A 13,859-nucleotide genomic window follows, 5' to 3' on the forward strand; every position below is an offset into this window, starting at 1 on the left:
GTGAAGAGTGGGAGAAAATATTCCACATTATACATCTGATAAAGAACTTGTATTCAAAATATATACAGAATTCTCGAAACTCAATAAATTAACCATACAATTACTTTTTGGGGGTCATGAACTTTTCTAAAAATTGGATTGTGGAGATAGTGTAACAACTCTGAACAGTACTATATGTAATTGAGTTGTACACTTACTATGTAAATGTTACATGTAAATTATGACCATAAAGTTGTTAAAATGAATTGCTGTTAAAAAAAAAAGCTGTTAAAATGAAAAAAATAGAAATTAATTCTATACTTTGAAATTTATAGGGTATTAAAAAAAAACAAAGTATAATTGCAAAATTATAAACTACCTAGGATTAAAAGTAAATGAAGATGTCTGGGACATATAAGAAAAAAGGTACAAACAAAACATGGAATGAGAATGTAAGAATTTAGATAATGAGAGGATGATAATATAAATTGAACATAATTGAATTTTGCATTTTTCAAGTATACCCCACTTTAATGCATACCTCCTATGTGACTAGTTACCATTCCCTTCACCCATGACATTATAGCCACCTAATATTGTACATAAATATAAATATTTAATAATACGGACCTATGTTTATATTGAGAAACTAAGTAATAAAATTAGATTATCCCTGTTTTTTTCTCCCCAGTTTTATTGAAATATGATTGACATAGATTAGACCTACTTTTAATAAACTTTAGTTGGGGAAATTTTAGATTTACACAAATGTCACAGGGTACTACAAAAAGTTCACATATACCTTCATTCGACTTTCTGTCATGTGAATATTATACATAACCATGGTACATTTGTCAAATTGAGAAATTAACACTGGTATAATACTCAACCGAATTACAGATTCTACTTGGGATTTCACAAGAGTTCTCTTTAGTGTTCTTTTTCTCTCAGGATACAACCCAGGATACAACGTTGCATTTAAACAACATGTTGCCTTGGTTTTCTCTGCTGCATGACCATTCCTCACAGCCTTTTTCTTTTTCATGTCCTCATTTATTTTGAAGGAGTGCTAATCAGGTATTTTGTATATTATCCATCTTTTGCATTGGTCTAGGTAGTCTTCATTAAACAGGGATTATGAATTTTGGAAAAGACACCTCAGAATGAAATCCTTTTTTCATCACATCAAATCTAAGGGTACAAAATATCAAAATGACTTAATGTGGATCTCCTGGTAAAGGTAATGTTTGCCGGGTTTCTCCACTGAAAATAGCAATAGTAATTGTATGTGATTGTTATGTAAATTTATTCTTGCATCTCTGTATTCATACCTTTGGATAGTATCCCCTCACAATGACTCTGAACAGTGTGTCCAATGGGACAAAAGCAAGTGCAACACAGAGGACAGAAGTAGATTTGCTCATCAAGACATGTTTGATTTGTCTCTTGGAGCTCTTCTAACACATTGTAATAGAGCACAGACTAACTTCTTTCAAAATAAGAGAGTCATCCATTCCAATGGAGGCTCAGATATGTGAAAAAAAGCCATCTAGACTATGCAGCCCCAGTTAAGACAGCCCACACCAGATATCCCAACCCTCAACCTACACAACAGAGAATATTGTCCTTAGACAACATGTTCCAGGGAGGTGTAGGTTTGTAAAGTGGGAAGTGGAGGGGGGGGAATGCAGATGGGTGAAGGTAGTCAAAAGGTACAAACTTCTACTTACGAGATAAATAAATCCAAAAATAACAATAATAAAGTGTGGACCATCATTAGCCTTTAGGGCAACGCAAACTCAAGATCAGAAACTATGGCATACTTATTAGAATGGTCAATGTAAAAAATATAATGGCGATATCAAGTGCTGGTGAGGAGAGGGGGATGCAAATGGGTGAAGGTAGTCAAAAGGTACAAACTTCTACTTACGAGATAAATAAATCCAAAAATAACAATAATAAAGTGTGGACCATCATTAGCCTTTAGGGCAACGCAAACTCAAGATCAGAAACTATGGCATACTTATTAGAATGGTCAATGTAAAAAATATAATGGTGATATCAAGTGCTGGTGAGGATGAAGAGTAATTGAATCTCTCATATGTTGCTAGTAGAATGGCTAAATAAAATATACTGAAAGTACCAAGTGCTGGAGAGGATGTGGAACTAGTTTCACGCATTGTTAGTGAGAATGTATAACAGTACAGTCCACAGATAAAACATTTAGATGATCAAGGTTTGTCATCTGCATATTTATTGTAGAGGAATGAAAGTTATGTTCACACAAAACCCCATATGCAAATCTCGTAGTATCATTATTTATAAAAGTTGAAACCAGGAAATAATACAAATCTCTTAAGTGAATGGTGAAACAAACCGGCACATTGGTATGTATACTACTCACTAACAAAAATAAAACGACTATTCAACTCAAATAAGTCTTAAGAGCAATTTAGCAAGTAACAAAACCACAAAAAGCTTACATGTTCCCTGTTAATAAAAAGTTATAAATTTGTATAAATAAATACAATTTATTTATATAAAATGTATAAAATCCAGTTATAACATGACTTTTATAACATTCATGAAATGACAGAATTACACTGATGGAAAACAGGTAAGTGGTTGCCAGAGGTAGGATTGGATAGAGGGTATGAACCTAAAAGGGTAGCATGAGGGAGTCTGTCGATTAAGCAATTTTCCAGCATGGTTGTGGTTACATGACATTAAATAGGTAATAAAGCTTCTTAGAATAACGAATTTTAAAATCAAAACACTAAAACCTAATGAAATCCAAATAAGGTTAGAAGGTTTGCTAACAGCATACTATCAATGTTATTTTTCCTGGATCCAATAATAAAATACGGTTATATAAGATGTTTTTACTGAGAAAATTTGGGTAAGGATACAAGAGAAGTCTCTAAACTACTTTGTAATTTCTTGGAAATCAAAATGAGTTCAAACGAAACATTTTATAAAAATAACTTTGAAGGTGGTTTTGTAAAATATTTGGCCATACTTATAAATTTAGTTAAGAAATATAAAGGTGTTATATTTATACATTTAAAATATTCAGTTTCCCTTTAAGGTACTTCAGTATGCTAAATTTACAGCCAAGTTTAAAGCCAAAGGTAACAGCTAATCATACAACATGGGGTGGCTATAGAACTCTCTATAGAACATTCCTATATGGTATATAACAACGAAAATTAATCAGGGGTGCGTAGAGCAAACTACTTTTTAAAACTATGGCATTACTGACAAAGGCAACAAGAAAGGAGGTTCCAAGTACTGTCTGAAAATGCACATCAGATGAATCATCTGATGTATAATGAGGTTAGACTTGTAACAAAAAGCACTCAAACATCATCATTTCACAGAATTTCTTTCCTTTGTGAGTTCTCTGATATCTGACTAAAGATGCTCTACATTTAGCATGTTCATAAAGTTTTAATTTCTATATGATTTCCTGACCAATGATGGGGCAGAATGTACCCCTGAAATCCTGCCATATACATACTGTCCTCTTAAAATTTTTCTCCAGTGTGAACTCCAGGGTCTTCTTTCTGGGTAAATGCTTTCCAATGGTCATATATTTTTTTCTTTCATATTTCTATGAACAGTGAGCTCACTGATGAACTGAGACGTTCCTGACAATAAGTTTATCTTCCCACTGAAGACTCTGCTAATCTCTGCATTCACAGAATTTGTTTTGGTAAACACTTTTCACATATATAATTAAGCTGGAAAGGCATCTCCACGTTGAATGTATCAGTTTTTCCAACATGCTTTTTTTTTTTTCCCCCAACATGTTTTCATTGACAGAAAATGTGAGGTAAGGATCACTAAAGGCACTACCACAGTCACTGTATTTACCAGGGTTCTCTCCTGGGCAAATTCCTTAATCTCCTCAGAGCACACAATTGACAAAAGTACCATGACTGCATTCCAATCTGCTAGACATGCTGATGGCATTTCCAGTCACTGCATTAAAAGGGTTTTCGTTCTGCTTGAATTCACTCAATAGTAATGAGCTGATTCTCTGTTAAAGGACTTTCCAACTTGACGGACTCTACTCATTTCTCTTGTGTGCATTTTCTTATGTTTGACAAGGTTTGACAAGTGAGAGAAGGCTTTCTCACAGTCGCTGCATCCATAGGGTCTCTCTCCTGTATGAGTTCTTTGATGGACATTGAGTACTGACTTTGTGGTGAAGGCTTTCCCACATTCCTTGCACTCATAGGGTTTCTCTCCCGTGTGAATTCTCTGATGAGTAATGAGACCATATTTGTGAGAATAGGGTTTTCCACACTCATTACATACAAATGGCGTCTTTCCTGTATGACATCTCTCATGTTGTATGAGGCATATCTTCTGGCTGAAGGCCTTACCACAGTCATTGCATTCATAGGGTTTCTCTCCTGTGTGAGTTCGCTGATGTATAATGAGAGTGCGCTTTGTGGTGAAGCCTTTTCCACACTCATCACATATGTACGATTTCTCTCCTGTATGAGTTCGCTGATGTATAACGAGTGTGCGCTTCACAGTGAAGCCTTTTCCACACTCACTGCATATATAAGATTTTTCTCCTGTATGTGATCGCTGATGAACAATGAGATTACTCTTCACAGTGAAGCCTTTTCCACACTCATCACATATATAGGGTTTCTCTCCAGTGTGAGTTCGCTGATGTACAACAAGGTAACGCTTCATGGTGAAGCCTTTCCCACACTCACTGCATATATAGGGCTTCTCTCCTGTGTGAGTTCGCTGATGCACAATGAGATTGCTCTTCACGGTGAAACCTTTCCCACAGTCACTGCATACATAAGGTTTCTCTCCACTATGAGTTCGCTGATGTGCGATCAGATAGCGCTTCATGGTGAAGCCCTTCCCACACTCACTGCAAATATAGGATTTCTCTCCTGTATGGGTTTGCTGATGTGTGATGAGACCGCTTTTCATAGAAGAGCCCTTTCTGTATTCATTGGTTAAAGAGACTTTGTCTTGTGTTTGAGTTTTCTGATGTTTAGTGAGCATGACATTTCTGGAGAAAGATTTCTCCGACGGATCATACCCATGGGATTGCTCTCCTGTATGAATGCTCTCATGGCAAAGTTGCTGTGACTTCCTGATGCAGGTTTTCTCACCTTCAGTGTATGCTTGGGGTATCTCTATTTTGTGAGCCCTCTGGTGCTTAAAGACTTGGAATTTAGTGCTGATGTGTTTTGCACTTTCGGGGAATTTGGTTCCAGTGTACAACTGTTCATGATTACCATGTAGAAAGGACTTTCCATCTCCATTCAGCTCAGTGGAGTTCTTTACTTCGTCTCTTCCTTCCTGCTTAACTAAACTTAAACTTGACTTCAAAGCTTTCCTACATAAGTCCAACATGTGATTTTGCATAAGGGCTAAATTTGTTTTGCTCAGGTGAACAGTATTTCTAAATGCATTCTGTTCACTGTTCAATGCATTTTGCTGCATGCTCTTGAGAAATCTTTGGTTTTGAGAGTGTTCTTGCAGATGACTGTCAACTTTCCCAATTCCTAGGGGGAATTGGGAAAAAGTCTTTCATGAGAATATCTTAGGATAAAAGTGCTTAAAGATAATGTGGTGGGGGCTGGCTCTTTATTGTCAATCATATAATCGCAGTATAAAAGAAAATTATTAAGATATAAGATGACAAAGTATCAGATCTAAGAAAAGACGAGGAGTATATTTAAAGGGAAACACCCACAGAGAAAAAGAGTTCTCATTTGGGGAGATGCATACGTGAAGGAGCTGTCTGGGTTTCCTCAGACACCCTCACAGCTGTGACCCCTGCGACTAATGACTAGAATATGACTTCCATAGCCACTCCCCTGCTGGTTCACACTCACTCACCTGGACAGGTTCCATTCTGGAGTTCATCCTCTATTAGCTGTGGTTCTTCTCCATGTTCCAACTTTGGGAGTGCATTTGGTTTCTTGGTTTGATACCCTGTTCATGAGAAACAGTAAAAGATTTTGATACAGTGACTTGGGGTATGGTATGTGAAGATGGGAAAATACTACATTTTAGAGATAAAACAATTTCTCGTATGTGAAGTAAAAGTTCTCTTTCAGCATAGAAGAAATTATACCCCTTTGTTTGGGGCCAGAAGAGTACTGAAAATCTGACTCTTCAGAATACCACAGTCACTGCAAAGCTTTCATCGAGTGACAGAGGAAAGGCCAGTGACTGAACACCTTTAAGTGATACAGGAAACTATCCTTACCCAGTGACATCAGATTGTAATAGTTCTCCAACATCACATCCCGATACAGGTCTTTCTGATCAGGGGCCAGGAGCTGCCACTCCTCCCGATTGAACTCCACAGCCACATCCTCTGGTTTCAACAATTCCTGTAATAACATGGTCCTGTTTAATACGATGCTACCTCCTTTTATTAAGATGGGAGATGCACGAGGGAAGGTGTTCTAATTTTCACTATATAAGCAGCATCTATATACTTTTCTCAAATATATTTTATTGGAAACAAAATCCTATCTTTCTATCTGTATAGTTTAGCACCTATTTCCAAATACGGAAATAAGCAACTAACATCGGGACAAATAAAATATTCCAGTATTCTCACGAAATCTCACAGCCATTATGAGACTCAACTATGACCAGACTCCATATCCAGAATTTGCAAGATAGTGTTTTAATAAATGTAAAAGAATAACAGAAACCATACAAGATATGTCCAAAGCAAAAAAGACTATTAAAGTGGATTAGAAGATTTGGAGAAAAATAAAAACTTCTAATAAACAAACATGTATACACACATATGCAAAGGGAAACTCTAAAAAGCACTGAGACAAAAGACAGATTACCTATAACAGAACCAACAGAACGTGGAAAAGAATGGATTATCTTCAAGGTCCTGATTTTCGTGCCCAAAAGGCCAGACATGAAGGCCATTTGGTATTGAAATGCATGACTCTCCTCGTGGAGTACTGGACAGCATTATCTCCACTCGGTCACATTGTGTGACAGTACTCAAGAGTATTAGCAACCAAGGAAGCTCATCTATACTTCAGTGTCCAGAGTTTTTACTGAGGTTTCCTTACATATGTAGGATTTATTGAATTGTTGACCACATGGCTGGACTAAATCTCCAGGTCCTTCCCCTTCTGGAGATCAGACTGAAATCACGTGGCTCAAAAGCCACGACCCTCTTGGGAGCATTGAGATCTTGCTCCCCAGCATATGTCATCAGTTTGGATCCAATAAACTCAATTAAAAATCTCTACAGGTTTGGATGTTTCTTACACTGATAACCTATTACTCTATGTTACCGACATTCACTTCCACATCTTTACCTTAGACCTCTTCTCATCCTTCCAAATTCCAAATCTACCCAAAGCTCCATATGTCCAAAGTTAAATACAAGGGTAGGCAATATAAAGTTAAGGATACATTTTCTTGAATCATAGTGTCTGGGTTCAAATTCAGACCCTGCTTCTTAGTACCTGTGAAGACCTGGACCAGTTACTTAAGCTTTCTGTGCTTTAACTTCTTCATCTGTTAAATGGAGATTATGGGAGTATTTATTTTATTACCCAATTGTGAGGGTTAAAGAGTTAATTCACACAAGGTACTAGAATAAGCCTGGTACATAAATGCTCGGTAAATATTAGCTGTTGCTATCATCACTTACCCTTTCTTGCATAAATCCTGTTTTTCAGGCTGTGTTTTCTGTCTCAGTTAATGGCAGCAGCATCTCAATTACCCATACTAAAATCCTCAATCACCTTCTAACCTCTTTCTACACTCAGCTATGCTTTATAACCAGTTTCCAATAAACTATAAACGTTTCATCTCATATTGGTCACAATGGAGCCAATGTTTTTCCTTACCTTTGATCAAGTGGCCCTGTTGTCCTCCCCAACTGCTCAAAACTCTAGAAACACACCATGTATTTTAATTCACTGTGTGCTTGTAAAAGCTCTTCCCTGTGCCTCAGTATCTCATCTACCTCATCTCATTTATCAAACTTCTATTTATCTCTTAAGCGTCAGTTAAAACAGCATGACAGTAAGTCATCTCTTTCATATCTCCATTCCTTGAGAAAGATGACAGATAAACAGATAACAGGTAGATTGATGATAGATAGATGTGGTACCTGAATTACTTTGTGTGGTCCTTGTTTATATTCCTATACTTGATTAGACTGTGAAGTTTTTCGGTTTTGGACTATGATATCCGTATTTGTATTTCTAGCCCACAACAGAATTTCTGACACATATTAAGTACCCTACGAAATTTTACTGAATAAATCAATGTTCCTCCCAAGTGTCCAATGCCTACCTCTGTCTCTTTCTAAGCTTATGGAATCTTTTGCAGAAATGCTTTTCCCATTAACCTCACCTTTCGATTTTCACTGCTTTCGCTAGTTCAGGACTTCATCACCATCGGCTAAGATTATTACAAGAGCATCCGACTAGATCACCAGCTTTAGTTTCTCCTCCTTTCAAAGCCCTCCATGATATACTCCTACCACTGACATCTTCATTCGCAACAGATTCTACAGTATTCTATTGCTCAGAATATTTGTCTCCCCTTATCTAGAGGGCAAAAGGCAAACCTTTCAGCACTGTTCCCTCTAACTCCCCATCCAGCCTTATTTCAGATATCTTCCCCTCCCTACCCACCACATACATACACGCTACACTCCCGCATCCTGAACTATTGGTTATCCCTTTAACCTATGGGAGAATGCCCATACTCCATCATGTTTGCATATTCTCCATCTGTCAAACCCAACTAGAATGGCCCCTCTTCCATAAAGCCTTTCACAAGCCACCCCCTCTAAAAAAAAAAAGAGCCACGATCCTCTTAATTATATGCTTAGTCTTTCTGGCTTGGATAGCCCTCATCGTATCTCATTAGTACAAATTATCTAGGGCCCCTGAGTCATCTCATTAGCACAAACTATAAAGTGTCCCAGTGGCCCAGGATGAATGACAAAGGCAGTCCTATCACGTGAGTAATTCCAAGGGTTTAAAGGTTCCTTCTCAGAAATCAGAGACACAGGTGAGCCAAATTCATTGTTATGCACTAGGTATTTATGCCCCCGTGTAGCCCCCTTCCCTCGAGCATAAAATGATCTAGTAAACTGTTTCTAAAGAAAAAAAATACAGCAAAGTGACAAGATGCCACTTTTACAATTAGGCTATACGTGACATCCATCTTGCTAAGAGAATCGTCTTTTGGTAACTTTGATGAAACAAGGTGGCATTTTGGGAAGACCCACCTGGCAAGGAACTAAGAGTGGTTTTACATGAGCAGACAGGTAGAATCTGAGGGTCTCATTTCATCAGCCATTCTGTAAATGAATCCCGCCAATGGCCACGTAAATGAGCATAAAAGTGCATCCTTCCCCACTTAAGCCTTTGGCTCAGACTCCACCCTGTCTGACACCTCGATTGCAGCCTCACGAAAGACTGTGAAACAAAGTACCCAGAAGTAATATGATAAAAAATTAATAGTTGGTCTTTGTCCTTGGTTCCTGGTAGTATAGGTCCTGAAATGCTTAGAATCTCCAGTGATAAGTATTTTTTGTATGCGAATGAGATGACTGGTAGGGGAGAGGGGGTAGGTCAGCTTCTGGGTGGGGGTCGCTTGCCAGAGGAACAAACCATTGATTAAAGGGTTGGAACTTGCAGCCCTACCCCAGCAACCTCCAGAGAGGGAAGAGAGGCTGGAGATTGAGCTCAATCCCAATAGCCGATGATTTAATCCACCATGCCTAAGTAATGAGACTTCCATAAAACTACAGGTCTACCAAGCTTCCAAGTAGTTGAACACACTGAGGTGCTGAAAGATCGGCATGCTTCCATCCTCTGCCCGATTCATCTCTCGCATGTGACTGTTCCTCAGTTGTATCATTCATAATATACCGGTAGATGTAAGTGAAGTGCTTTCCTGAGTTCTGTGACTTGTTCTAGCCAATTATCAAACCTGAGGAAGGAACTGTGGAAACCCCAGATTTATAGCCAGTCGGTCAGAAGTCCAGGAAGTCCAGGACTTGTAACTAGCATCTGCATCTGATATGGGGGTCATTCTTGCAGGCCTGAACCCTGAAATCCGTGTAATCTGACGCTAACTCTTTAATGTCAGAGAGTTGGAGAAGTGGTATTGGAAAAGAGACCACGTATTTGTTGTCAGGAAGAAAAAAACTTTCTCATTTGGTGGCAGAGGTGTTGTGAGTGAAAACAACATGGACCAGCTAAGCCATGCCAATATTACTGACCCGCAGACAGTGTGAGATAAGAACCATGTATTTGAAGTTGCTAAGTTTTGGAGCAATTTGTTAGGCACCTGTTGGGGGAAAACTCACTTCCATTTTCCTTTCCACACTCACGCAGAATGTGTGTAGAAATTCTGTCACTGACCGCCTAGAGTGAGCACAGACCCAACAGGTTAAGGGCTCAGTCCCGTAAGACTGCTCCTACTTCAGATACTGATCACAAGCAGTGGGTCTCCAGGTAACCTACTGTCCGAGTTGACTACAGATCGGAGGTTCCCACAACCTACTCCTTGGGCTTGATCATTTGCTAGAACAGCTCACAGAACACAGAGCTTAGTGACACCAAAGTGAGATGCAAAGTGACAGCTAACGTAACCCACAGTGTCCACCACACTCATGTGTTATGTTCCAATATTAGTTATTTAATATGACGCCACCCCCCCAGAACAATATATTCCTGATCCCACTTTGCCCTGATTTTGAACTCAGTCTAAGTTAATTTCTCCCAGAACCCAACTATTCCAATTAAGACTTTTTTTATTTTTTGAATTGATTTATTTTCAAGTGACCACATATCTGTCAGGAAACAAAGGAAAGGTGTAACAAACCAAAAATTACCTGGGCCGCCATCATTTTCTTCTGTGCTCAGGAAATAATGAGTAATGTGGATGTCTTTTGCCTCTTCTGTATCTGCCATGAAGTTCTTAGAGTCAGAAATTGTGGTGTACAGTTAAAGCTGTCCCCAGAAATGATGATACCCAAGTCCAAGAACCTCCTCTTCCTTCCTTCATTCCTTTACTTGATGTCTCTGCTCATGGGGAGCCAGGACCTGTGGGCTGAAGAGCAAATAAACTTTGAGTGCACATTCTCTCTGGGCCCAGATGTTGTCACTGCTGCTATGTATTTACCTTAAATAAAGGACCACAGTATTTCCAACTGTTCCTTTACTTGGTGACCCAGAAGCTTTCACACTCTAGAGCAATGTCTATAATGGAACATAAGTCGGTTTGGCAGTTTCTTACAAAAGTTAAACATATTCTTACCATACGATCCAATGACCACGTTCTTTGGTATTTACCAAAATGAGCTGAAAACTCATGTCCACCAAAAAACTTGATCATAAATGTTTATAGCAGCTTTATCTATCTAGACAACAGAATATTATTCAGCACTAAAAAGAAATGAGCTATCAAGATGTGAAAAGACAAGAAGAAACCTTAAAATGCATGTTAAGGGAAAGAAGCCAATCTAAAACAGCTACAGACTGTACAATTCGAACTATATGACATTCTGGAAAAGGCAAAACTAATGAGACAGTAAAAAAAAACAATTACCGACTGCCAGGAGTTACAGGGAGGGAAAAGATGAATGGGCAGAACCCAGAGTATTTTTAGAGTAATCAAACTATTCTGTGTGATACTAAATGGTGGATACGTGTCATTATACATTCATCAAAAACCATAAAACATACAACACTAAGAGCAAATCCTAACACAAGTTCCATACTTTGGGTGATAATGTGTTAATATGTTAAACGATTGTAACAAACCTACTACTCTGGTGCAGGACGTTGACAGTGGGGAAGGTTGTGCTTGTAGGGCAAAGGGAGTATATGGGATGTCTACGTACTTCTCACTCAGTGTTGCTGTGAATATAAAATTGCTCTAAAAAATTAAGTCATATCTATATCTATACTCATACGTACACACACTACCTTGCAGCAAACATAGGAGACATTTCTTATGCCCTTGAGTTAGGCAGAGAATTCTTAGACATGTCATTAAACCAGCAAACCATAAAGAAAATTGATCAATTGCATTAAATTTTGCATATCGAAAGACATTATAAGCAACCTAAGTCCCCATCAATAGATGACTGGATAAAAATGTTACGTTACGTATATACAACGCAATATTACTGAGCTATGAAAACAAAATGAGATCTTACCATTTGCAATGACATGGATGGACCTAGAGGATTTTACGCTATGTGAAATAAGTCAGATAAAGACAAATACTATATGACTTCACTTATATGTGGAATCTAAGGAACAAACTAAACAAACAAAATGAAAACAGGCTCATAGATACAGAGAGCAAACAGGTGATTGCTAGATAGGAGGGGGTTGGGGGCTGGGTGAAAAAGGTGAAAGGATTAAGAAGTACAAATTAGTATACAAAACAGCCATGGGGATGTGGAGTACAGCATTGGGAATACAGTAAATAATACTGTAATGGCTATGGACAGTGCCAGGTGGGTACTAGAGTAACTGGGGAATCACTTGATAAATTATATAAATGTCTAGCCAAAGTGCTGTACACCTGAAACTAATAGAAAATAAAATTAAATTAAAAAGATATTCTAAAGCAAAAAGAAAGGTAAGGTTCAGATGGGGAGAAAATATTTGTAAGTCATATGCAAATGTATAAATAACTCTATAAATAATTTAAGAAAACAAACCCATTTAGAAAATGAGAAAAACTCGAATAGACATTACTCTTGAGAAGACGTATGAATGTCTACAAGCATGTAAAAAATGATCAACATTATCTGTCATTAGGAAAATAAAGATGATAATGAAATTCTAGTACATACCAACTAAAATGACTATGATCAAAAAGACTAACAACTGCAAATGTTAATAAGAATGTGGAGGAACTGGAACTCTCACTCAATGATGGTGGAAATGTAAAGTGGTAAAGGCACTTCGGAAACTTTTAAAAACGTTACACATATACTTATCTTATGAACTAGCCATGCCACTCAGAGAAATTTAACGAACAGAAAGGAAAACATGTCCAAATTGTGCTGGAATGTATATAGCAACATTAATCATAATAGTCTCAAACTCAAAACAATTTCACTGAGTTTGATCAGCAAAATACATTATATGCTACCAATGGATTATTCAGGATGAAAACCGAAGAGAGGATCTCTCCCAACTCATTTTAAGAGATCATTTAGTTTTTAAAAACTTACTACTATTTACAATGCCATCAAAAAAATGTGAAATACTTATAAAAAACATTACCGAAAATGTAAAAGACCTTTTGAAAACTATATCTACTGAGAAAATTTTAAGACTTTAATAAATGGATATCTTGCTCATGTCAGAAAATGAACCATTTTCTCACATGAACCAAATAGACCATTCTCCAGAATTGGTCTATAGAGTCATAAAATCCCAACCATAATCACAGCAGGCTTTCCTGTAGAAACGGAGAGTATCATTGTTAAATTCAGAAATGCAAAGGGTCTAGAATAGCCAAACAACTGTGAAAAAGAATAAGGTTGGTGAGTTGATACTACTCGATTTCAAGAATTTTTACTGAGCTACGGTAATTAAGATGGGGTGCTATTCATGTCAAAATCGACAAAGAATGGACCCTATGACAGAGTCCAGAATAAGATCCACGCATATAAGGTCAACTGACATTTTACCTTTCTGAGAAGGTGCTACAGTGGAGAGAGGAAAGGCTTTTCAACAAATGTTGGAACGAGTGTACACGCATATGCAAAAACAGAAAAAAGAAAGAAAAGAACTTGGAGCCAACATTGCACCATATACATAACTCGAAATGGATAATAAGCCTAAATGAAAACC

The 13,859-nt window shown here is 37.7% G+C and overlaps 1 protein-coding gene across 1 annotated transcript in view; it reads right to left on the minus strand.

Annotated features, from left to right (window-relative positions):
• Positions 1-2,210: 2,210 nt before the first annotated feature.
• Positions 2,211-13,859, minus strand: part of ZNF432 (zinc finger protein 432) — a 32,909-nt gene continuing 21,260 nt past the window's right edge. The window contains exons 2-5 of the mRNA XM_006904975.3: positions 10,874-11,091; positions 6,236-6,362; positions 5,863-5,958; positions 2,211-5,525 (exon numbers count right to left, since the gene is read on the minus strand). Coding sequence (XP_006905037.1) covers positions 4,000-5,525; positions 5,863-5,958; positions 6,236-6,362; positions 10,874-10,888 — 1,764 coding nt within the window. The 5' untranslated portion in view covers positions 10,889-11,091 and the 3' untranslated portion in view covers positions 2,211-3,999. The remainder of the gene's footprint in view (positions 5,526-5,862; positions 5,959-6,235; positions 6,363-10,873; positions 11,092-13,859) is intronic.

Source organism: Pteropus alecto, unplaced genomic scaffold, assembly GCF_000325575.1.
Source record: "Pteropus alecto unplaced genomic scaffold, ASM32557v1 scaffold41, whole genome shotgun sequence".
Lineage (NCBI taxonomy): Eukaryota > Metazoa > Chordata > Mammalia > Chiroptera > Pteropodidae > Pteropus > Pteropus alecto.